This window comes from Ctenopharyngodon idella, chromosome 22 (genome assembly GCF_019924925.1).
Source record: "Ctenopharyngodon idella isolate HZGC_01 chromosome 22, HZGC01, whole genome shotgun sequence".
Taxonomy (NCBI): domain Eukaryota; kingdom Metazoa; phylum Chordata; class Actinopteri; order Cypriniformes; family Xenocyprididae; genus Ctenopharyngodon; species Ctenopharyngodon idella.
In genome coordinates, this window is record NC_067241.1 from 15,548,820 (window position 1) to 15,572,029 (window position 23,210).

Sequence of the window (23,210 nt, forward strand, 5' to 3'; positions counted from 1 at the left end):
TCAGAGGTCAGATGTTTCACAAGACAAATGCTTATCTCAAACACGATTTATCAGCAAGCATGAGCGCAGACAGAGTTTGTGTTTGCTGATGGTTCATGTTATTTTTCTCTTGGTTACTGTCCGTCTCTGGAGGTGTCGGCCTGTATTAAACTCCTCCATCAGCAGGTATTGTGGGATTCATCTGTAGAAGTAAAAACAGCACCAGCCCTTCGTGGGATTCCCTGAGTCCTCATAACCACAAATTAAAACCCAGAGAAAAATGCTAATTATCCATTAGTTGGCACAGAGAAATTAGCATTGTGAGGTTTATTAATGTTCCAGATCAGTTTTAATGAGGGCAATTATTTGCACCTGCAGGTTAATCATTCACTGATTAAATCAGCCTGACTCTGGTTTCATCAGACTGTGAAGTGAAATGGTTTTATATTATATATATATATATATATATATATATATATATAAAACCACATTGTATTTCCATCTGATACTATCACTAGCAAAAGCAAGTTTAAACTCCTGCCAGATGTGTTTGATAAGAGCGCCATCTGCTGGTCACGGATGTGTTTACAGTTTCAGCTACGCAATACTGATTTCAAAGGCTTCTTCTTACATACTGCACAGTGTATACTGCTTAATATTTTGTAAAAAAAATAGTGTGTAAAACAGTATGCAACAATAAACGTGAAAATGTCAAATAGTTTTATCTTCATGCAAACACAAATTTAAGTTAAATTTGATCTAAACCAATTAAAATGATCTTATGGAAGACAATTCAGAGCAATTACAGCATGATGTTCAGCAAGAGATTCTGCAAGATCATGAGTGATTTTAGGTCAAAAGGTTTATTTATGTTGTCAGAACAAAGACAATCCATCAGTCTGTGATTGACAGGTGATAATCTGAAATATTGACATGAGATCACAAACATCATCCCTTCTGCAATGAAACTATGAATCAGTGCTCAACAAAAACAATATTACAACCTTTAAATCTCAAACTTCAAACCTTTATAACTAAAAACACTGCAAATGGAATTTAAAGCCATAATTCTCGAATCAATTTAAAGACTTTAGTTCAAAATCGGAATTCATTTGTACTTAATTTTAAAAGTATACACGTTCACTGTGCCGTTGTCCACTTTTTTAGTGGCTTATATAAAGTAAACAGGGAAACCAATTATGCAACAAAAAAAAAAGCCCTATGACAAAAATATTGCTATTGTACAACCACATAAACACGAATCACACTCCGAAGCGCTTGATCCGGTCATAAGAATTGTCCCAGACAACTCGACCTCGCAAAAGAACAAAATCAACATGACAATTCACATGCAAACATCAAATCACACAAAACTAGTACTCACACACGCACATTTATGATATACAGCCATGTCTCCGTCCAAACAGACAAAAACCACATTCAACCAAAAGACAAAAGCTGCCTTCAGAAAACAGAATAAAGCAAATCCCGGGAAAAATCTACACGCAAAAGGTCAATCTGCATTAAATTATACATTTTATAAGATGAAGAGCTTATCAAACAGTGTCCTCATAAACTTCAGAGCCCTTTATAATCAAACCTACCGGTACTCTACCAAAATGCTTTCCACTAAAATGACATTATATCATTATAATCCTTTCACATGACTATACATATACTTCGTCTGACATACTGAAGTGGAATTACGACTCTAAAACACCCAAACGCTATAAAACGATCACAAATCACCAGAGAAGAACAACTCCAGTAAGAAAATAGATATTATTTCTAGACCTGGACTAGAAGGAATCCTAGTAGGAATAAACAACAACAACAAAAAAATTATAGTGCTTTTTTTTTTTTTTAAATATCAAAGATTAATATTTAAGATGAGGCTGGAAAGGATATGAATTTTTACACACATGCACAGGAAAAACAACATAAAAAAAAATAAGACAAGTGAATTCTTAGGGGACTATATATATATATATATATATATATATATATATATAAAACTGGGCATTTACTGTACCAGGATCATATATGAATGCAAATAAATACAGAACGTCTCCTGTAACAGCGATAAAAATCAAACAAGCCTACACACACAATGCTTTAAAAGATGCAGAACTTCACGAACACGAGAGAATCGGTGACATGATGAACATTTGTACGGAACGCGTGGATATAATTGAGCTTAGAAATATTGTTATCACGACTGTGAAAAGTTTTTCTGTAAATCCTCTCGGTCGCCATGCGAGCGATGGCGGATTGATTATCGCGCAGCATGCATAACCAACATATGCAACATAACCAGACCCTAAATACATACGGTAACTAGCACGTAATCACTCACCTGAGAAATAGTCCGTAAAACCTGTCAGTTTATATTCAAACTCTATCCAGTACGACATCCTAAAACCTTCAAGACAACATTAGATTTACAATAAATTCCAATAAACATGAAACCAAAGAGATTAAAGGTGACTTATTTCTATTAATAAATTAAATGGCAGTGCTCGGAGCCTCCCGAGCAAATCTGGATTCAAAAGTGAAGCGATGTGGAACCGGTTTCCCGTTCACACTCAGATCTGTGTCAAAACTCCAGAGGGCCGAGGTCGCTGAAGTCGCAGTCGAACAGCTCGCTGACGCCCTCGTGATCCTCCAGGCCGAAGTGGTAGTCCTGGCTGTGTGGCGGAGACAGGCAGATGAAGCCGTCCAACGGGAGGCCGATAGCGTCCGCTGCACCGCCACGCTCCAGCAGGAAGTCAGACGAACCCAAAGGAGACAAGTCGAAATCTGGCATCTCACAAATACCAGAAAACGAGTCCAGAAACGACTCTGAAATTAGTAATGTTTGAAGAAACAAGAAATTAAAATCATTGGGAAAAAATGATTTTGGATAATTTATTACAAAGTAAAAAGTAAATAATCAGATCATGAATTATTAATTGTTATTGTAAATATCACATTTTCATATATATATATATATATTATTTTTTTTAAACCCCTCACATAAACGTAAAATATAAAATCACAAATGTTATATTTGGATTTAACATTTATGCCTAAAGATTTAATATCACATTTATATTTAATATTCTAAAATACCTTTAATATGTAAATTTTGAAAATAATTTCACATAAATGTACATGTTAAATTTTACAAATTTTATATTTTGATTTAACATTCATGATTAAGATTTATTTTTAATTTTAAAACATTTATATTTAATTTTAAAATACCTTTATTATTTATATTTGGACTTTACATGTAAGATTTATATTTAAAATGTGAATTTAGATTTAATGTTAACATTTCTATACAATATTTACATTTATATTTACATTTTTCCCTAAATAAATATATTATAAAAGTAAAAAAAAAAATATACATTTGGAAAATGTAACTTACTGAAATACAGTAAATCAGGCAAAATTGCTATTTGTTGTGCTAAAGTGACAAACAAGACAACGATTTTAGTAAATCAAGATGCAATCACATTTAATCGTTCATACTTACCCGAATCTGTACCCAAAGGCAGAGGGGAGGAGCTAGGCAGTGTAGCTGGCGTTGATGATGCCACTTCCTGTGAGACGAGATCAGACTGCGGGGGGCTCTGACAGGACGATTTCGCTGGACTACAATCAGTGACAGGACTACAGACCCCAGAACTGTCCTCCGGACACAGAAACACGTCGATCGGGCCTTTGGAGCTCTTGAGAGAAATCTGGTAACCCTGAAATACAGACAGAGGACGAATTTAACATGTTTAAAGAGACAGAGACATTTTAAAAGCACATCTCTCATCTCAAACTCAAGCATTGCAATTATCTCATATAACAGACAATGCAGACATAAAATGGGCAACATGTTATTAAAAAATAAATCAAATAAGTGACTCTGAAAAATTTAATTGTTCTTCTAAAGAAATTAGTAATAAGACCATTTACTAATAAAATTAGTAAAATTTCCCTCTTTTGCAAATTACTAATTCGTCAGGAGTCAGATTTCATTTATCACAAGAGTGAGGAGCTGACTGACAAGACGATGGTGGAAGATTTGGTTTCAAACTGAAATGTAAAAGCGCCTATTTGGCAATATTTTGAATTTAAACCCAGTGCTAATAGGGAACCTGCAAGGAATTAGTTGTGTTTTTCATTATAATAATAATGAACCCACGATTCAACCCACCGCCCCCAAATTGGAGCTAATTGGGCTAATAAAAATGCGCACGGCCGCACAGCCATTCCGGTGCGGAGCAGCTTTTTTAATTAATGAACTAAAACCGCTCCGCGCTAGTGGACACGCACCATTATAAATGCCTATGCGGCTGTGCGCATTTTACTTTCACTTTTGAATTAGCGCCAATTCGGGGGCAGTGGGTTGAATGGTGTCATTCATTAAAAGAGTCATTCATTCATTCGATTCATTCAAACGGCTGATTCATTCAGGAATGAAGTAAATGGGCCATTGAATGATTTATTTACTCGATTGATTCGCTCAAAACAGTTCTGCTCTGGCTTCTACTAGGTAATATTCTAGTAGAAACAGACAATATTGTGTCTAAAATGTAACACAACATTAAAATTAATATTTATTGAACTGTTATAAAAATTGCTTAACTATCATGATATAAATATGAGACAAAAACTCATACAGAGGCATTTTTGCCCCAATATATTGAACTAATTTATTAAACTGATGCGTTAAATCGACAGCCCTAACACACGCACATTTCATGTACTGTATATACAAAAGTTTTATTTAAAAGCAATAAAAGTCTATAATATGTCCTCATTTACACAAATAAAGCAAGTGTGTCTGTGTTTGCTCACCTCACTGGGTTCGGACACCTGCATCTGCGTCTCTGGTGGAGCTCGAATCACCATGATGATCTGGTCCGGGGGGTTGACTGTATTACGCAGGTCCTGGCATCTAACGTACCCAAGCTTGACTTTGCGTTAAAGATCACAGTATCCACAAATTAAACATGTTAGTCTACTTGAGCTGCTCAGATCCTCATTTTCCATTCCCAGACCTAATTTCATCTCCAAAACCACTTAAATCTATGAAGAAAGTCTACAATAAAGAGCTAAAGGACATTTTGAGAAGATCTATCTACACGTTCACATTGACATGAAGGATATTTCTTGTTGTGCGTGTCCTCTGTGAGGAGCCGTAGTTGTAAGCTGCATTTGTTAATGAGCTCGTCAAGTTTCTCCTCAGCCTCCGTCAGCTCGGACACTTCCTTCTGCAGCTCCTGAAACCTGGCCACGGACGCCCCGTCGATACGATTCCCCCTGAGAACATCACGCAAAACATGACACACATGCAGATAAACAACTATACGGTCACTTGTGAATAAATCAATATCGCTCTAAAGAACCTACAGCCACTGAATGTTGTTCTTGGACTTTTTGGAGATCAGATGAATTCCCTCCAGGACGTTGGTGATGTCGTAGATGCGGCGTTTCTGGACGTCCAGCACTTGAGAGGCCCAGTTCAGGTCTACCACGCCATCCGGAGACTGAGCCAGAAGGTCCAGGAAGCGTTTGGTGGTCAGATTCAGAGATGTGTCGTAGCGGGATTTCTCCGTAGCTAGTTTAGGGACTAAAACAAATGCTTTTATTCAGTGAGGATGCATTAAATTAATCCAAAGTGACACTGAAGACATTTATAATGTTACAAAAGATTCTACTTCAAATAAAAGCTGTTTTTTATGGAAGCTTGTTTTCACCATGAAATAAAAGACAATTGCGAGTTTATAACTCGCAATTCTGACTTTATATCTCACAATTCTGACTTTATAACTCGCGATTCTGACTTTATATCTCGCAAGTCTGACTTTATAACTCACAATTCTGATTTTATAATTAACAATTCTGACTTTATAACTCGCAATTCTGACTTTATATCTCGCAATTCTGACTTTATAACTCGCAATTCTGACTTTATAACTTGCAATTCTGACTTTATATCTCACAATTCTGACTTTATAACTCGCAATTCTGACTTTATATCTCGCAATTCTGACTTTATAACTCGCAATTCTGACTTTATAACTTGCAATTCTGACTTTATATCTCACAATTCTGACTTTATAACTCGCAATTCTGACTTTATAACTCGCAATTCTGACTTTTTTTTCTTAGAATTGTGAGATATAAACTTGCAATTCTGAGTTTATAAGATGCAACTGAGAGTTTATATCACAATTCTGAGAAAAAAAGTCAGAATTGCGTGATAAAAACTCACAATTGCGAGAAAAAAGTCAGAATTGCGACTTTATATCACATTTCTGGCTTTTTATAACACAATTCCATCTTTAAAACTCGCAATTGCGAGAAAAAAGTCCACTGTTCTTTGGAACTTTCCATTTATTATAGTATGCTTAAAAAAAAAACTGTTTTCAACATTGATAATAATCAGAAATGTTTCTTAAGCATCAAATCATCATATTAGAATGATTTCTGAATGATCATGTGACACTGAAGACTGGAGTAATGATGCTGAAAATTCAGCTTTGATCACAGGAATAAATTACAGTTTACTACTGTATAAATAAATGCAGCCTAAATGCAGCAGAATAGACTTCAAGAACATTCTTTGAAATCTTACCAACCCCAATGCTAGTGTATCTGTTCATATTCAGCAGTTTTTCACTCGTACCTCTGGGTGGTGCGGGTGTAGCCGGAGGTGCGGGTCCATGTGAAGCAGATCGGGAGGTGCAAATGTACTGGTGATCACTGTCTAAATCCAACTTCCTCTTTACCTAAAGTCAAAAAACACAAAGAAAGCAGAGCTCATGACCTTGTAGTGCAATCAACAAATCGATCCAACAATGCATGTGTCATAAAACAATAATGCTACATTAATAGCAACATAAAACCATAAAATCAAGCTGTAATTGAGGAGTTGTAACTTATGCTGAAGGTCATGAACCACTCCTTCAGGAATTTGAACCTACAACATTTAGGTTACCAGGCCAGATCTTTGAGCCACATTATGGAATGGAATCTCCAAAAGTGAAAGTTCCAAAATGGAATGCTCAAGATCTGTGGTGGAACCCCAAAGACTGTACTTCACATGCACCAGAGGTTGAAGCCGTACCGGCGGTCTGCCCAGAGTGGGTCTCCTGTGGTCGGGCAGGGCTGTGGTGGAGGTGGCGGTGTGATGTGGGGTGGCAAACAGCAAGATGTCCCCCGCAGCAGTGCTGGCCGTGGCCGTGCCGGGCGTGGAGATGATGACGATTTGATGATCTTCACTAAGATCAATACTGCCATTGTTCAAGAGAGACTCAAAATCAGCCAGCAGATCCTCCGAGGTCTGACCCGATATAAAACTCTCAGACATATCGTGCCTAAACAGCAGGGGTTACTTAGTCTCTGGGTTTATTTTCAGTCCTGATGGCCTTCAGTGCATGGAAACGGGCTGCTTTTCAAATTGCACGCAGAAGAGTTGGAAAAACCATGTTCTGACAGGTTTCTGAGAAGTGCACACTGAGAAGCATGTTAAAAACAGGCCTTGACTGAACATATGGGTGAGACTCCCAAACCACAGCCAGGCCAGAATGTAGGTCAACTTCAGTTTGCAAAACAAAAAGATCAACTTTACATTAGTAAAAGTAAAAAATAAGACCATGCATGTTATTTATAAACATTTCAGATGTTTTTCACATGCATGATGACTTTAGAGTTGTGAATCCTTTGTTTAAGGAAGTGCTTTTGAAAATGGCAGCAAAGCATAACAAATATAGTCCACTATAAATAACAACATCACAAACAAACTGCAATGTAATTTCAACTTTTAAAGTGCATAAAACATGAAATCATTCAGTATAATCACCAAGTTATTAATATTGTTGCGATATTTTCAAGAGAAACTGAGCTTTATCTCACATGAGCATTGGTAAACGTGTTAGAAAGGTGTAATTAATATGGTAAACATGCTGTAGATGAAGTAAATATAACCGTATAACACGATTCGGGTGCAGAACAAAGCCAAAGTCCGGTTTCTTTTCTCATCTGACACTTTAATCCAAAATATCCTTCGCTTTTGTCCTTTTTAATGACTCCATCCAGGAAGTATTGTCATTAACTCCAAATAATACTAAGATCCTCGCTCATTTAATGCATAAATCCATTAAAACAGAGGGAAGGTGCGGCCCGACTGTCTCTGCGCGCGACGCGGCCGGAATCACTTTTGTTGTTGTTGTTTTTTTGTGTTCCAGCTGATCGGAACCTGCTCTAAGGTTTTACGCGCCAAATCTTTTTTGCCGCGAAACTGGCACGTGCCAGCGTGCCGCCCACTGATTGGCTGAGAAGTTGCGTCCTTCGCGCCTCGCGTCAGAGTTCCCAGGCCGTTGGTTGGCTGGAGCGGCTGTCACTCAAAGTCAACGGCGTCCTGTTTTCTTTCTCTTTACGTTATTTTGTTTCAAAAATAAGAGTGGTTTGAATGGAAAACTACATTTTCACACACGCTTTTGGATTTATTTATTTGTTTATTTTAAATAAGTAATGGTGATAGATAAACAATGTCGCTATGAAAATAACTTCGATCAGTTAGAATTTTTTTTTAGAAAAGCTTTTGTTTAATCGTCTAATAAAGCTTTAAAAATCCCTGCTGTCTAACATTATGCACAGATTATTGGAATAGCTCTAAAATAGATTTAAATCCTGTTGTTTTGACACAAATTAGAAATTTGGTTTAAATCTATATTAATTTATTCCGCCTTTATTGTATTTTATTACAATCTTTATTCACAGCAAATGCTAAATTCCTTTATGTGGGTCATAAGATTTTTAAAAGTGTAAAAAAACAATGGAGATATAAATAATTTTGAAGTTTTATTAAGTGTTAACAATGAGATTATGTGTTTGTTTTTTTTTTAATAATCAATTAACACTGCTTTTGTCATTTTTTTTACAAGATGGACAAAGTTTGACACCAAAAAAGTAATTCGGTTTAACCAAAATTTCGGTTTTACCGAATGACACTTTTGGTTATACCGAATGACGATATTTTCAAACAATGCTAACAGGCTGATATCTAGCTAGCAAGCAAAATGACAATCAAACATTTTATATTTAGTACACGTTTTTAAAATATTCCAACATTTTCCATGTTTTATAGCGGTTGTACCGAATGACCTGATGTTTTGAGTGAAAACATGAATTTTTCAAATAGTTAAGAGAGAGTTAGTTACTTTGCTTCATGACCATGTGGTCCTTTGCAGATGTCTGAATGATGTCACATCCTGTCACATGATACTGACCGCATGAATTGATCCAAAATGGTCTCTTTATATTGGTTACTCCAAATGACATCAATGAAAGTAATTTTTTCCGGACATTGTTTCTCGTAACAAAGCAATGACTTTTACACATAATTTTAATACCATTTTGCACTATGTTGATATATGATGTTATAAAATCATGCCAGAATAAAAAAATATATACATTTATTACATTTTAATATATATTTTAATCACAAATGAAATGGCTGTATTGGCCTTTGGACGGTTATACCGAATGACCTTTTGACACTTCAAAATCTTTAAAATACCTTTATATGTAGTAAAATATAATTAAAACCTTTTGGATTCAATAAGAGATCTAGTTGTACTACCTTACATACTTTGGATATCTTTGTTTATTATTATTATTATTATTATTAAGGCCTTTGGAAAATAATCTGTCTCTATCTATCTATCTATCTATCTATCTGTCTGTCTGTCTGTCTGTCTGTCTATCAATCAATGGTATAATACATGTAAACTTTCTATTCAGTGTGATTGTAATAAGCCCCGCCCACTGCTGGCGTTATGCACAGGAGCTACAAGATGGCGCAGGCAATATTTGAGGTTCTGGAAGGTATTAATGCACTTTATTTAAGATCCTTCAGCATATGCACAAGCTATAATGTATTATTTTATGTTTTCAGTGAGAATGCATGCGCGCGCGAGACGAACAGACCAAAGAAACACATTTTACACAGTTGTTTCGGTTCATGTAAATGTCATTGTGTTTGAATAGTGAAAGAATATATGTTTTTTAAATATATAAATAATAATATTAGCGCAGGATCGCGGTCGATTTGATTTCTTCACTTTAATGTAGCTGAGGAGAGAGATTGATGTAGAGGAGGGAGGAAGAGCGATTGGAATAACAGCCTCGTGCCGCGGATCATGGCGGAGGGAGAAAGACACGTCAGTGGAAAAGCCACAAAACAGCGTTACATCTAGTCAATTATTTTATTACATTATTATACACTAACACTCTTATGTTCAGTGTGAAAACAGTAATTGATATTTGGTATAAGTAGTTATATTTGTGTCCACATTTGATTGTTTTTGTGTTACAGATGTTTTCTTTTCCTAAACTGATAGCACTTGGTAGTATGATAGAAGGAAATGGTCATGATTCAGTGATCTTTTAAATGATTGGTGTGTGTGTGTGTGTGTGTGTGTGTGTATATATATATATTGTTATTAATTAGTAGCTACTAATTAATTACATCTTCAACAGTGTAACTGGATTTCTTTACTAGTAACTCTGTCTATATATATATATATTAAATAAATGATTAATATATAATAAAGATACAGTCAAACCAAAATGTATTCAGACACCTTGAACATTTAATTCATTAATTCAGTTTATTCACTATAGTTTAAAAAAATGGTAATAAAATATGACAAGATCTCAGAGTTAAACTGTGTCAGAAAAAATTAATCTTAATTATGTCAGATAACACTTCAGCAAAACATGGTCAGGTCAAACGTCTGAATAATTTTTTGTTCCACATTGTTATCAATTTTACTGGTAGTCCGCTGTATGAAGAATTTTTGGGTATAATATGTCACAGTTTACTTTATTTTGCTATCCTCACTTACATAAATGAACTATAGTGTCCTGCACCCACTAGTAAAAATATATCAAAAATATAAAAAATGTCTGAATAATTTTTGGTTTGACTGTATATGTGGGTGGGAAATATTGGTTTTAGTTTCAATAATCATAATATCTGCAAAGAAAGGGACTTACAGACAACTAACTAGCACAGATATGTAGGAAACCAGTGCTTGAGGAACAGTTTAATGTCATTATACAATATAAAATATTTGCATAATGCTGAGTTTGACCAATCAGAATTAAGTATTGCAGAGAGTCATGCATTGATGATTAGTAATACTATATATAACTCAAGTAATAGTATGGAAATGGATTTTGATCTGCCAAAATTGTCAGGAAGTGACTGGTTGGTTGGTTTGTTGAATAATTGATGGATTGATTTATTGATTAAGTCATATTTGTCCTGTTTAAGGCATGGACAATCAGACGGTGCTCAATGTCCAGTCATTGTTAGACGGTCAGGGTGGTGTTCTGGATCCGGGCACACAAAATGTCTCAGGAACGACCATCCAGCCAATGGGTGAGACTTATTCATTTATATGATTTTTTTTATATTTTATATTTTAATTTTAGTTTAAATCTTTTTTTTTTTTGTCATTATTATTTTTTATATATATTTATATTTATTTCAATTTTAGTTTTTCAATTTTAACTTATTTTATTTCAGTCCAGTTAGTAATTGTTTTAGTTTTACTGATTTGTTTATACATAGTATTGATTTTTAAATATTTTTTATATTTTCGATTTTAGTTGTAATTTTACTTTAAATTTTAGGAATTTTGTTATGTGTTTTTGCGTTATAATTTTTTATATTTCTATTTATCTGTTTATTTTTATTTCAGTTTTAGATTTAGTCATTTTTTAGTACTTCAACTTATTTATTTCAGTTCTAATTTACATTTTTTAAGTTTGTTTTTCATCTAATATTTATATCTATTTTATTTCAGCTTCATTTTAATTACCTAAAAGGATTAATAATAGTTTTAATTAACAATAATAACACTGATTTGTAAATACATATTAATGATTTTTAAATATATTTAAAAATATTTTTTATATTTTCAGATTTTTTTTTAATTTTAGTTTGTTTCAGTGTTTTTGTTATTTTTATTTTTTTAGTTATAATTTTTAGTAATTTTTTCACTTCAACCTAAACTTATTTATTTCAGTTAGTTGTCTAATATTTATTTTATTTCAAATACTTAAATCAATTAGCTTTAGTTAACAATAACAACACTGATTTGTGTAGTAATTATGCATTTCTGAATGCTTTTTCAGTCAGTTCTTTTTGTTAAACCTCCTGTATTATTATTCCTGTACGTCACATTACATCTGCAGACGATGACGACGTGTTTCTGTGTGGGAAATGTAAGAAGCAGTTCAACTCTTTGCCGGCGTTCATGACTCACAAGCGTGAACAGTGTCAGTCCAACACGCCGTCACTGGCCACCGTCTCTCTGGCCTCCAACAACGCCTACACCTCCGTACCGTCCATCAGCACGGGAGCGCAGCTGCCCACTAACAGACAGGTGCGGCACACCTGCTGAAACACCACCATCTATAAGACTGCGTATCACTAATATTTATTTGGTTTGTATGTTTGTATATTCCTCAAGGTGTCGTACATCACTGTGCCGCAGTCTCCGCTCACACACACGCTGGTCCAGGGAAACGTGTTGGTCAGTGATGAGGTTCTGATGTCAGCGATATCAGCGTTCAGCTCTCTGGATCAGCCAATGGCAGCCATGCAGGGATCCGCACAGGTAAACGCCGAGTGATGGTTCGAGTCGGCATGAAACAGAAGTTGTGATAGTCTTTTCTTCTCTATTGTGATGTATATACGAGTGAAACTGCTTCTCAAACAAGAATAAATGTAGGGCGGGGCTTGATTTTGTCCATTAGGGAATTGATTGTGGTTTGCTATTGGTGGATCTCATGTGAGTGACAGGTTGCCCTGCCCTCGTCATCAGAGAAGAGATATATATGTAAATATGTGTAAAATGGTGACCTTTGACCTGATGTTTTTCAGAGCAATCTCAGCATGCACGCGGGAACCTCGTACCTCCAGCACCATCAGCAGCCTCCACAGCCCCTCCCTCAAACACAGGCCACGCCCCTTTCCTCACAGGTGCCCTCCAGCAACAGTAATTCAGTGGTGCAGGTGTACAGCACACTGCCCTCTATGGCTGGTGGCGGTACTGCAGAGGTGCCTGCACTGGGGCTTCAGTCGTTTCAGTCCATTCAGGTGCAGTGTTGTTAATTCATTCACACGTTCACAAATGTAATGTGAATTTCACCAGTATTAAAATAGTGAAATGCACGTTTTTTGACAGTTTGACAGAGATTGTAAATACTATTATCTAAACATAATAAATTTACCCTGTTTCATGTTCTGAATATTATGAGTTTTGCTGTAAACAGTGTTATTTTTAGTATTATTTATATACTATAGTATTTATTAATATTTTGAATTAGCTTTTATTTTTATATTTTCAGTTTTTATTTTAATTTTACTTTAAGGTTTAGTAATTTTGTTATTTAGGAAGTGTTATTTTAGTATTAATTATATATTATTATGCTATTTATTAATATTTTGAATTAGCTTTTATTTTTACATTTCCAGTTTCCATTTTAGTTGTTTAGTAATTTTATGTGCTTTTGTTATTTTATTTGTTTTTGTTTTATATTTTTATTTAGCTTTAATTTATTTTATTTCAGTTTTAGTAATTTTAATGCTTCAGCTTACACTATTTTAATTTCAGTTAGGTGCGAAGGAAACATTCAACACAATTTCATTCAGGTTTTTGTAATTTTAGGTTTTTCATCTAATATTTTTTTTTCATCTCTATGTAATTAATAGTTTAATAGTTAGTGTATTTTAATAGTTTAAGTGTTGGTTAACAATAACAACAATAACTGCTAATAGTGTTTGTTTTTATTTCTATTTAGCTGTAATTTTATTTAGTTTTAGTTTTGGAAATTTTAGTACTTTAACATTACATTTATTTTCATTCAAGTTTTTCATCTAATATTTTATTTTATTATTATTAGCTTTATTTCAATTACAATTTTTTAATAATTTTAGTTTTAGTTAAAAACAACACTTTCTGAAAATAAAAGTATGCATTTGTAAGTAAATTTTCTATAAGTATATTAGTTCTGTCAAATCGATTAATTGCATCTAACATAAACAGTTGTAATTATATATACATACACACACATATTTACATACTTTATGCTAGATGCGATTATTCACGATTATTCGATTTGATAGAATTCAATTAATCACATCTAGCATAAACATTTGTAAATATATAATGTGTGTGTGTGTGTGTGTGTATAAACACACACACACACACACACACATATATATATATATATATTTTACATTCACTAATGCAGGTTTATCTGATTATTGATCATTTAATCACCTGATGTGACAGGTCCCCAGTCAGTGTGTGGAGGGCCAGGTGTTCAGCGCCGCTCCGGTTTACAGCCCAGGAAAACAGACCGCCAAAAACAAGAGCTGCACCATCGGCACAAACCTCTCCGAGCTGGGAGAATATGACAAGGTTATCATCCCTAAGAGAGCCAGAAGCTCCAAGAAAACACAGGATGGTAGTTTACACCGTTTATACATCATCTACACCAGCAAACCTGCTAAAATTACTGCTTTATTTAGAAGTAAAAACAAGCTTATGTTGTTTCAGCAGGCCAAACTAAAGGAAAAGCCCAGAAGCTCAAGTGCAATTACTGTGACAAAGTGTTTACCAAGAACTTTGACCTCCAGCAGCATATCAGAAGGTAAATGAGAAGATTTATATCAAAACCATGATATTAACGGCACGAAATTCAATTGTTCAAATAAACGTGAAGCAGAAACACAGCACTGTGATCCATTGTGACGCTCTTTTCTGCAGTCACACGGGTGAAAAGCCGTTTCAGTGTATCGTGTGCGGCCGTGCCTTCGCACAGAAGTCTAATGTGAAGAAACACATGCAGACGCACAAGGTTTGGCCCGCTGGAGTCCACAGCACCGCCTCCAGGATGCCCATCACCGTCCGCGTGCTTCCTCTCAACAGCCACGAAAACTCACAGCAGACGGAGGAAGAGGAGCACGAGCAAGGTGAGATCGTATGAGTGAGTCCGCGGTAAAGTCAGCATCAAATGGAAGTCGCGATAGTCTTTAGTTCTCTATTGTGACGTATATCTGAGTGAAACTGCTTCTCAAACAAGAACAAATGTAGGGCGGGGCTTGTGGAGTTGATTGGATGGTTGTGGTTTGCTATTGGTGGATCTCATGTGAGTGACAGTTTGCCCCACCCTCGTTATCAGAGAAGAGAGGGAGGGAGTTATTCTGATTCAAGATGAATTTAAAACAATGATGTTCACATATAAATCATTTATAATAAACACTGCAGTATTCCAGAAAAAACAAATATCATCCATTTTGATTTCATAGTGATTTTAAATCCCAAGATTGATCTTTTAATCTATGCTGTTTCCCAGCTAACAAAAATATGTCCTTAAGTTATGGAAATGTTGTTTCTGAATGTTCTCTGAAATGGTGTTATCTATGAAATGATGTTATATCTGATAGCAAGCTCAAGCTCATTGGTCTGTCCTCGTCTTTAGCCATTGAAGAGCCGGACGCTGAGGTCCAGGAGACGCAGGGTCCGGCGGAGGGGAAACAGAGCGACGGGACCAACCAGAACAAGCAGATCATCCTCATCGACAGCTCATACCAGTGCCAGTTCTGCTCGGCCAAATTCAGCACCTACTTCCAGCTGAAGTCTCACATGACCCAGCACAAAAACGAACAGGTATCACACGGACAAAAACATTCAGACAGTAGAGACAAAATATTCAATATCACCCAAATCTTATTGCAAAGTGTTGCCAATATTTTTACAGAAACAAGACAAAGTTGCTTGCTGAAAATATGAAATGGCATCTTTCATTGTAGATTTACCCAACCCCACATGTCAAAATTGTGGTTGGCTGTTGTAAGTAGCGGATGGTGAAAAGTTGTAGTGACCGAGTTGTTGTGCAGGTGTACCGCTGTGTGGTGAAGAGCTGCTCTCAGACCTTCCAGAAGCTGGATCAGTTTCTGGAGCACATCCACACGCATCAGGAGCAGCTGACGTACCGCTGTCACCAGTGCAGTAAAGTCTTCCCGTCGCTCTTCGAGCTCGGCCTTCACCAGTACTCACACAGCTTCTGTCCACAGCAGAACCAGCGCAAAGAGACCAACTACTACAGGTCAGACACTCACACACACACACACACACAACACAAACACAGCACTGCATCTTGAGAAGAATGGTCTAAAACACTGCAAAATTGATGTTCTTCCTCAGTATTTCTGTCTTGTTTTCCAGTACAATTATCTAAACATCCTTAAATCAAGATACATTTACTGGAGAAGCAAAATGACTTAAGTCTTGTTTTCTGTGAAAATGATCATTAAAACAATACAATGTGCTTAATTCAAAGGGAAAACAAGTTTATTTTTCTTACCCCATTGGCAGATATTTGTTCTTGTTTTCAGCAAAATCTCACTTAATTTTGATGGATTTTTCAGAAAACAAGACTACTATCTAATATCTAAATTTGCTTCTCAAGTAAATCTTGATTTAAGAATGTTTAGATATTTGTACTTGAAGACAAAATCAGAATATCATTTTTTGAAGTGCATTACCAGCTTGAATATTAATAAGAAAGTCACTAAAGGCCTATTTTTGGAATCAACTCCTTAAAATGAGCAGGAAACAAGTATTGGATTTCATTCAGCAAATGTGATGACATCTTCTGCAGGTCACTGATGATAGTGATGTTGAACAGATCTGAATGTCAGGTGCTGCTGTTTGAACTGAGCATGTCGTGGTTGTTCTTGTGTTCAGATGTATGAAGTGTCAGAGTAAATATTCCACACAGGAAGCTCTGGAACAGCATCTTCTGAACGCCACACACAACTACCCCTGTCCACACTGCATGAAGGTACTCCTCATATACTGCAGTTACCTCTTATTTAGATATTCTCAGTTTTAATCTTCATTTTACATGAGTTTTTAATTGTTACGTGCCATTGCCCTTTTATATTATTATTTTTTAAATTTTTCTATTTTTTTATTTATTTTATTTCAGTTTATTTTAATAATTTTAGTACTTTTTCATCTAATATTTATATATTATTACAGCTTTATTTCAGTTAAAAAAATTATTTTTTAATAGTTTTGCTATTATTCATATACTGTTATAGTATTTATTACTATTTGAAATTAGCTTTTATTTTTATATTTTTAATTTAATTTCAGTTTGTCATTTTCTTATGTGCTTTTGTTAATTTTTTTAAATTTTATGTCAGTTTTTTAAATATTTCTAATTAGCTTTAATTCATTTTTATTTCAACTTAACTTTTTAAAATAACTTAATTAATTTATAAATTTTATGTCAGTTTTTTACATTTTTCTAATTAGTTTTAATTTATTTTTATTTCAGTTTTAGTAATTTTAGTACTTCAGCTTAAACTTATTACAATTTGTTTCTAAGGCAACATTTATAATTTTAATTTTAAGTTTTTCATTTAATATTCATATTTTATTTCAGCTTTATTTCAGTAACCAAAAATTAATTTTAATAGTTTTATTATTATTTACAGTATACACTGTTATAGTTATTTAATTTAATTTGTGTTTTTGTCATTTTTATTAGTTTTTTAAAATTTGATTTTTATTTCAGTTTTATTTTTAGTCATTTTAATACTTCAACTTATTTATTTCAGTTAGTTGACAAGATTTCTAATTTTCGTTTAAGTGTTTTATACATTATATTTCAGTTTTATTTCAATTAACAAAAATGATTTTAATACTTAATATTAATACTCTTATAGTATTTATTACTATTTTGAATTAGCTTTTATTTTGAATTTTCCAGTTTTCATTTTAATTTTAGCTTAAGTTGTAGTAGTTTTATTATGTGCTTTTGTCATTTTTATTTATTTTATTTTATTTTTTTATTTATTTCAGTTTTAGTCATTTTAGTACTTCAGCTTAAACTTACTTCAGTTAATTGCAGAGGCAACATTTCTTTTTTTAAGTTTTTCATGTAACACACATATTTTATTTCATTTCAGCTTTATTTCAATTAACGACTTTTAATAGTTTTAGTTAACAATAGCATCACTGCAGGAGTCGGTGTGTGAGAAGAATGAAGAATGGTTTGAGACGCAGACGTCAGGTGTCAGTGTGTTTCTGTGTGCAGGTGTTTCCGTGCGAGAGGTATTTCCGGAGGCATCTCTCCACTCACGGCGTCGGCGGCAAATTCAAGTGTCAGATCTGTAAAAAGTTCTTCAAAACTGAGCATTACCTCAAACTCCACACACAGATCCACTCAGGTGTGACGCTTTATTCGGTGGAAATGTCCTTACTCGTAAATGCAGGTTTATTGTTATGTAGTGATATCATTGGTATATGAGTTGCATCAGAAATTATTAATTTTATTAATTAAATTTAGTAATTATTAATTACAGTGATTGGTTTTGTTGTTTTGCAGGAGAGAAACCGTACAAGTGCTCCGTCTGTGAGGCCACGTTCAACAGGAAGGACAAAGTAAAGAGGCACATGCTGATTCACGAACCCTTCAAGAAGTACAAGTGTCCCTTCAGGTGAGTGACAGGTGTCAGATCGGCACAGAGAACATCAGTCTGATGTGAACATGTTTCATTATTTCTGTCGTCTTTCCTCTGCAGGACTCATGTGGGCTGCACCAAAGAGTTTAACAGGCCGGACAAACTCAAAGCTCATATTCTCTCTCATTCAGGTGAGAATGATCAAGTCTCAAGATATATATACAGTAGTCAACATTTGAAGTTCATCAAAACCTTTCATCAAAGTTGTCCTAAAACCTTCTTCTTAGGACAACTTTGATGAACTTTTTTTGATCCACTTCAAATGTTGACTACTGTATATATAGGTGGCTCTGTATGCTTTTCGAATCACTCTTGCGGTACTTTGATGTCATACACCGATCGGTCTGTGCAGCACCGCTTCAAGTTGAACACACAGCGGTGTTTCTTTCTGAATGAATCTGTGATTTGAGCGAATCAATTATTTAATGGTCCATTCATAAAGAGAGCCATTTACTTCATTCCTGAATGAATCAGCTGTTTGAATGAATCGAATGAATGAATGACTCAATGACTCACTCATTAAAACATTTACTGCCACCTACTGACAGTTTTAGTTCCTTATTTAGAGTATCACTTCATTCAAAAAATAATTTCATATTTTAGGGAAAGTTTCAGTTTATTTATATTTACTCATATCGTTTCAAACCTTTATGACTTTGCATATACTTTGAAGAATGTTGGTAGCCAAACTGTTTTGATCCGTAAATATATCTAAAGACCAATTCAGATGCAGCTTCTGAAAAAGAAATCATGACCGCTGAAGCCTAAAAGTTTGTGTAATAAATTCTATATTGAATCAAAAAAAAATATTTCTTTTTAAAGCTACTTTTTGTAATGTCTATTAAAAAAAGTAGCTTTGGCTTTTCTCATTTAACACAATAATGACTTTAAATTATCTTTTGGCAGTAATTTCTTAATTTGCCCTAATATATGTATTGTATGATTCATTTTATGTTTGTGTGTGTGTGTCTGTATATATATATATATATATATATATACACAATTTTTAATAAAAAGTAATATATTACTTTATTAAACTATGTAATATACTATACATATTATAATATGTAATGTATATACAGGTGCTGGTCATATTAATTAGAATATCATCAAAAAGTTAATTTATTTCAATTCCATTCAAAAAGTGAAGCTTGTATATTATATTCATTCATTACACACAGACTGATATTTCAAATGTTTATTTCTTTTAATTTTGATGATTATAACTGACAACTAAGGAAAATCCCAAATTCAGTATCTCAGAAAATTAGAATATTACTTAAGACCAATACAAAGAAAGGATTTTTAGAAATCTTGGCCAACTGAAAAGTATGAACATGAAAAGTATGAGCATGTACAGCACTCAATACTTAGTTGGGGCTCCTTTTGCCTGAATTACTGTAGCAATGCGGCGTGGCATGGAGTCGATCAGTCTGTGGCACTGCTCAGGTGTTATAAGGGCCCAGGTTGCTCTGATAGTGGCCTTCAGCTCTTCTGCATTGTTGGGTCTGGCATATCGCATCTTCCTCTTCACAATACCCCATAGATTTTCTATGGGCTTAAGGTCAGGCGAGTTTGCTGGCCAATTAAGAACAGGGATACCATGGTCCTTAAACCAGGTACTGGTAGCTTTGGCACTGTGTGCAGGTGCCAAGTCCTGTTGGAAAATGAAATCTGCATCTCCATAAAGTTGGTCAGCAGCAGGAAGCATGACGTGCTCTAAAACTTCCTGGTATACGGCTGCGTTGACCTTGGACCTCAGAAAACACAGTGGACCAACACCAGCAGATGACATGGCACCCCAAACCATCACTGACTGTGGAAACTTTACACTGGACCTCAAGCAACGTGGATTGTGTGCCTCTCCTCTCTTCCTCCAGACTCTGGGACCCTGATTTCCAAAGGAAATGCAAAATTTACTTTCATCAGAGAACATAACTTTGGACCACTCAGCAGCAGTCCAGTCCTTTTTGTCTTTAGCCCAGGCGAGACGCTTCTGACGCTGTCTGTTGTTCAAGAGTGGCTTGACACAAGGAATGCGACAGCTGAAACCCATGTCTTGCATACGTCTGTGCGTAGTGGTTCTTGAAGCACTGACTCCGGCTGCAGTCCACTCTTTGTGAATCTCCCCCACATTTTTGAATGGGTTTTGTTTCACAATCCTCTCCAGGGTGCGGTTATCCCTATTGCTTGTACACTTTTTTCTACCACATCTTTTCCTTCCCTTCGCCTCTCTATTAATGTGCTTGGACACAGAGCTCTGTGAACAGCCAGCCTCTTTTGCAATGACCTTTTGTGTCTTGCCCTCCTTGTGCAAGGTGTCAATGGTCGTCTTTTGGACAACTGTCAAGTCAGCAGTCTTCCCCATGATTGTGTAGCCTACAGAACTAGACTGAGAGACCATTTAAAGGCCTTTGCAGGTGTTTTGAGTTAATTAGCTGATTAGAGTGTGGCACCGGGTGTCTTCAATATTGAACCTTTTCACAATATTCTAATTTTTTGAGATAGTGAATTTGGGATTTTCCTTAGTTGTCAGTTATAATCATCAAAATTAAAAGAAATAAACATTTGAAATATATCAGTCTGTGTGTAATGAATGAATATAATATACAAGTTTCACTTTTTGAATGGAATTAGTGAAATAAATCAACTTCTTGATGATATTCTAATTATATGACCAGCACCTGTATATACAAATTCTGAATAGGAGTTAATTAAAAAAATATGTATATTAATATTTTAATTAAAATAATTCATATTCAGAAAACATTCTCTGACAGCAAGCTTTAAAATCTGTTTTTTTTTCATGGTGTAATAATGTGGAAGTGTATAATAATGTATGTTTTTCTCTGTCCTGCAGGTATTAAGCCGTACAAGTGTCAGTTCTGTCAGAAGTCGTTCAGTCGTCGAGCCCACATGCTGGAACACCAGCGCTCACACACCGATAACTACCGCTTCCGCTGCTCCGCCTGCAACAAAGGCTTCACCCGCCAGAAATACTACCGAGATCACAAGTGTCCGCTGGCGGGGGCTGCGGCAGGAGACGCACGGGGTGCTGACGGGACGCAGGGACGGGACAACAGCAGTGAGGGTACACACGCACACACACACACTCACATACACACACAAATGAATATATGTGTATGTATATGAGTTTTTAATCTACATGCACTACTTTTTATTAAAACTTCAGGAGATGGATCTCCTGCCGCGGAGCCCGACGAACGTGGAGAAACCGAAGAGGAGGGCGAGGATAATGATGGCGAGACGCAGCAGGATGGAATGATGGGAATGGATGGGGGAGAGAAGCAGATGAGAGAAGAGGAGGAAGAAGAGAGGAATGATGAGACGAGAATGGACCACATGCAGGAAGAAGACCGAGCCGTCAGACTGCTCTCTGAACCCATGTGCTTCCAGACGGTGGACTGATCAAGAGTCAAGCTGCAGTGAACTTTATACTTGTATTTCCCAGAATTCGCACACTTGCGTCATGTTGTTTACGAATAGAACGGTGCAGGGATGATGTAAATTTGCGGGCCAACCCGGAAGTTTGCATCACACTGGTTCCCTCGACAAAAACCCAATAGGATTTTTCCATAGGCTTTTGGATTATTGCAGAAGATAATCTCTGTGACCAACAAAAGTTTATGATTCTTACACATTTTTTCCATCAAGATAATTTTCACAAATGAACACAACTTTTATGAATTTTGAAGCCTAAATACAGTCTTCAGATGTAAAAAGCTAAATGTAGGCTATAAAGGAGCTTCAACAACTGTTTCAGTCTTCATTTTTAAAAAAAATTCCCTGAAAGTTTGAGTTGAGCGCGATTATAAACACATCGAGGCTGTGAAAGTGACTAGTGAGCAGATGAGTTTACCTGTTCGGCTGATGATGTTTAATGTCCGACAACCTCTGTAGTCCTTAAACACTTGTTAGAAACCGCCATTTTCAAGACATATAACAGCTTGAAAAAGTGGGTATTACTGATGTATATTATGTTGTAGAATAAAACCTGAAAGTATCGTGAGCTTATGTTCACTACAGACCTTATTTCAGGCATTTAACCAAAAACCCATTGACTTCTTTGTTAAAATGCAACTTATTTCCAGGTTTTGGCCTGTAAAAATACATCATCGCTGCAGCGCTCTATAGCGTTGACTTGCACAGTCGTCTTTAAAAGGATAAATGATGTTTTCTATCATTGTCAAAGGGACAAAAATCCCTGTTGCTGATCTTTAACATTTGATTTGTTTTATATTAAAACACTCTTGTAAGCTAATTTATTTTTTCTTGCATTTGTTGAGATGAACTCTGACTGTAAACTAATCAATACAGTTTCAAATAAAATACTGAGCTGAATTTCTGCACGTTTGCAGTACGGTTATCATGTCCTGTTTTATTGCTTGTCCATAAATCATGCAATTTATGGGTTACTGACCAATACCTTGACAAAACACTGTTGTTATTGTTAACTAAAACTTTAAAATATTTTTTGGTAATTTAAATAATGCTGAAATTATTTAAAATATAAATATTAGATGAAAAACTTTAACTTAAGCATATTTTATCTGCCATGTACTGTACCTGATGGTCCCCAGTTAATCAATATTGAATCGAAATC

At 35.2% G+C, this 23,210-nt stretch overlaps 2 protein-coding genes across 4 annotated transcripts; one reads left to right on the top strand and one right to left on the bottom strand.

Annotated features, from left to right (window-relative positions):
* Positions 1 to 826: 826 nt before the first annotated feature.
* Positions 827 to 8,249, bottom strand: e2f1 (E2F transcription factor 1). Its single transcript, XM_051881022.1, has 7 exons — positions 7,094 to 8,249; positions 6,653 to 6,755; positions 5,374 to 5,593; positions 5,131 to 5,283; positions 4,819 to 4,933; positions 3,503 to 3,719; positions 827 to 2,820 (listed from the first exon to the last, which is right to left on the bottom strand). Exons 1-7 carry the CDS (start codon positions 7,334 to 7,336, stop codon positions 2,576 to 2,578), a joined length of 1,296 nt encoding a protein of 431 aa, XP_051736982.1. The 5' UTR covers positions 7,337 to 8,249; the 3' UTR covers positions 827 to 2,575.
* A 1,537-nt stretch (positions 8,250 to 9,786) lies between these two features.
* LOC127505365 (zinc finger protein 341-like) lies at positions 9,787 to 22,964 on the top strand. Of its 3 annotated transcripts, none has more exons than XM_051880847.1 (16): positions 9,787 to 9,855; positions 11,309 to 11,416; positions 12,235 to 12,425; positions 12,513 to 12,659; positions 12,926 to 13,141; positions 14,340 to 14,514; positions 14,607 to 14,700; positions 14,817 to 15,022; positions 15,532 to 15,719; positions 15,950 to 16,158; positions 16,800 to 16,896; positions 18,160 to 18,292; positions 18,451 to 18,562; positions 18,647 to 18,717; positions 21,447 to 21,677; positions 21,780 to 22,964. In XM_051880847.1, exons 1-16 carry the CDS (start codon positions 9,807 to 9,809, stop codon positions 22,013 to 22,015), a joined length of 2,463 nt encoding a protein of 820 aa, XP_051736807.1. In that variant the 5' UTR covers positions 9,787 to 9,806; the 3' UTR covers positions 22,016 to 22,964. The 3 variants fall into 3 exon arrangements, with proteins under 3 accessions (XP_051736807.1, XP_051736809.1, XP_051736808.1); XM_051880849.1 differs by having other exon boundaries at positions 21,447 to 21,671; XM_051880848.1 differs by having other exon boundaries at positions 14,610 to 14,700.
* Positions 22,965 to 23,210: the final 246 nt, after the last annotated feature.

What these genes read in the sequence shown, in the direction of transcription:
- e2f1 (XM_051881022.1), bottom strand. Translation starts at nt 7,336, where the DNA reads ATGTCTGAGAGTTTTATATCGGGTCAGACCTCGGAGGATCTGCTGGCT. An exon ending in AAGAACAACATTCAGTGGCT is followed by an intron (nt 5,284 to 5,373) that starts GTAGGTTCTTTA and finishes TGATGTTCTCAG; the next exon opens with GGGGAATCGTATCGACGGGG. An exon ending in GCCTTTGGGTACAGATTCGG is followed by an intron (nt 2,821 to 3,502) that starts GTAAGTATGAAC and finishes TACTAATTTCAG; the next exon opens with AGTCGTTTCTGGACTCGTTT.
- LOC127505365 (XM_051880847.1), top strand. Translation starts at nt 9,807, where the DNA reads ATGCACAGGAGCTACAAGATGGCGCAGGCAATATTTGAGGTTCTGGAA. An exon ending in AGTCGTTTCAGTCCATTCAG is followed by an intron (nt 13,142 to 14,339) that starts GTGCAGTGTTGT and finishes CTGATGTGACAG; the next exon opens with GTCCCCAGTCAGTGTGTGGA. An exon ending in AAGTACAAGTGTCCCTTCAG is followed by an intron (nt 18,563 to 18,646) that starts GTGAGTGACAGG and finishes TTTCCTCTGCAG; the next exon opens with GACTCATGTGGGCTGCACCA.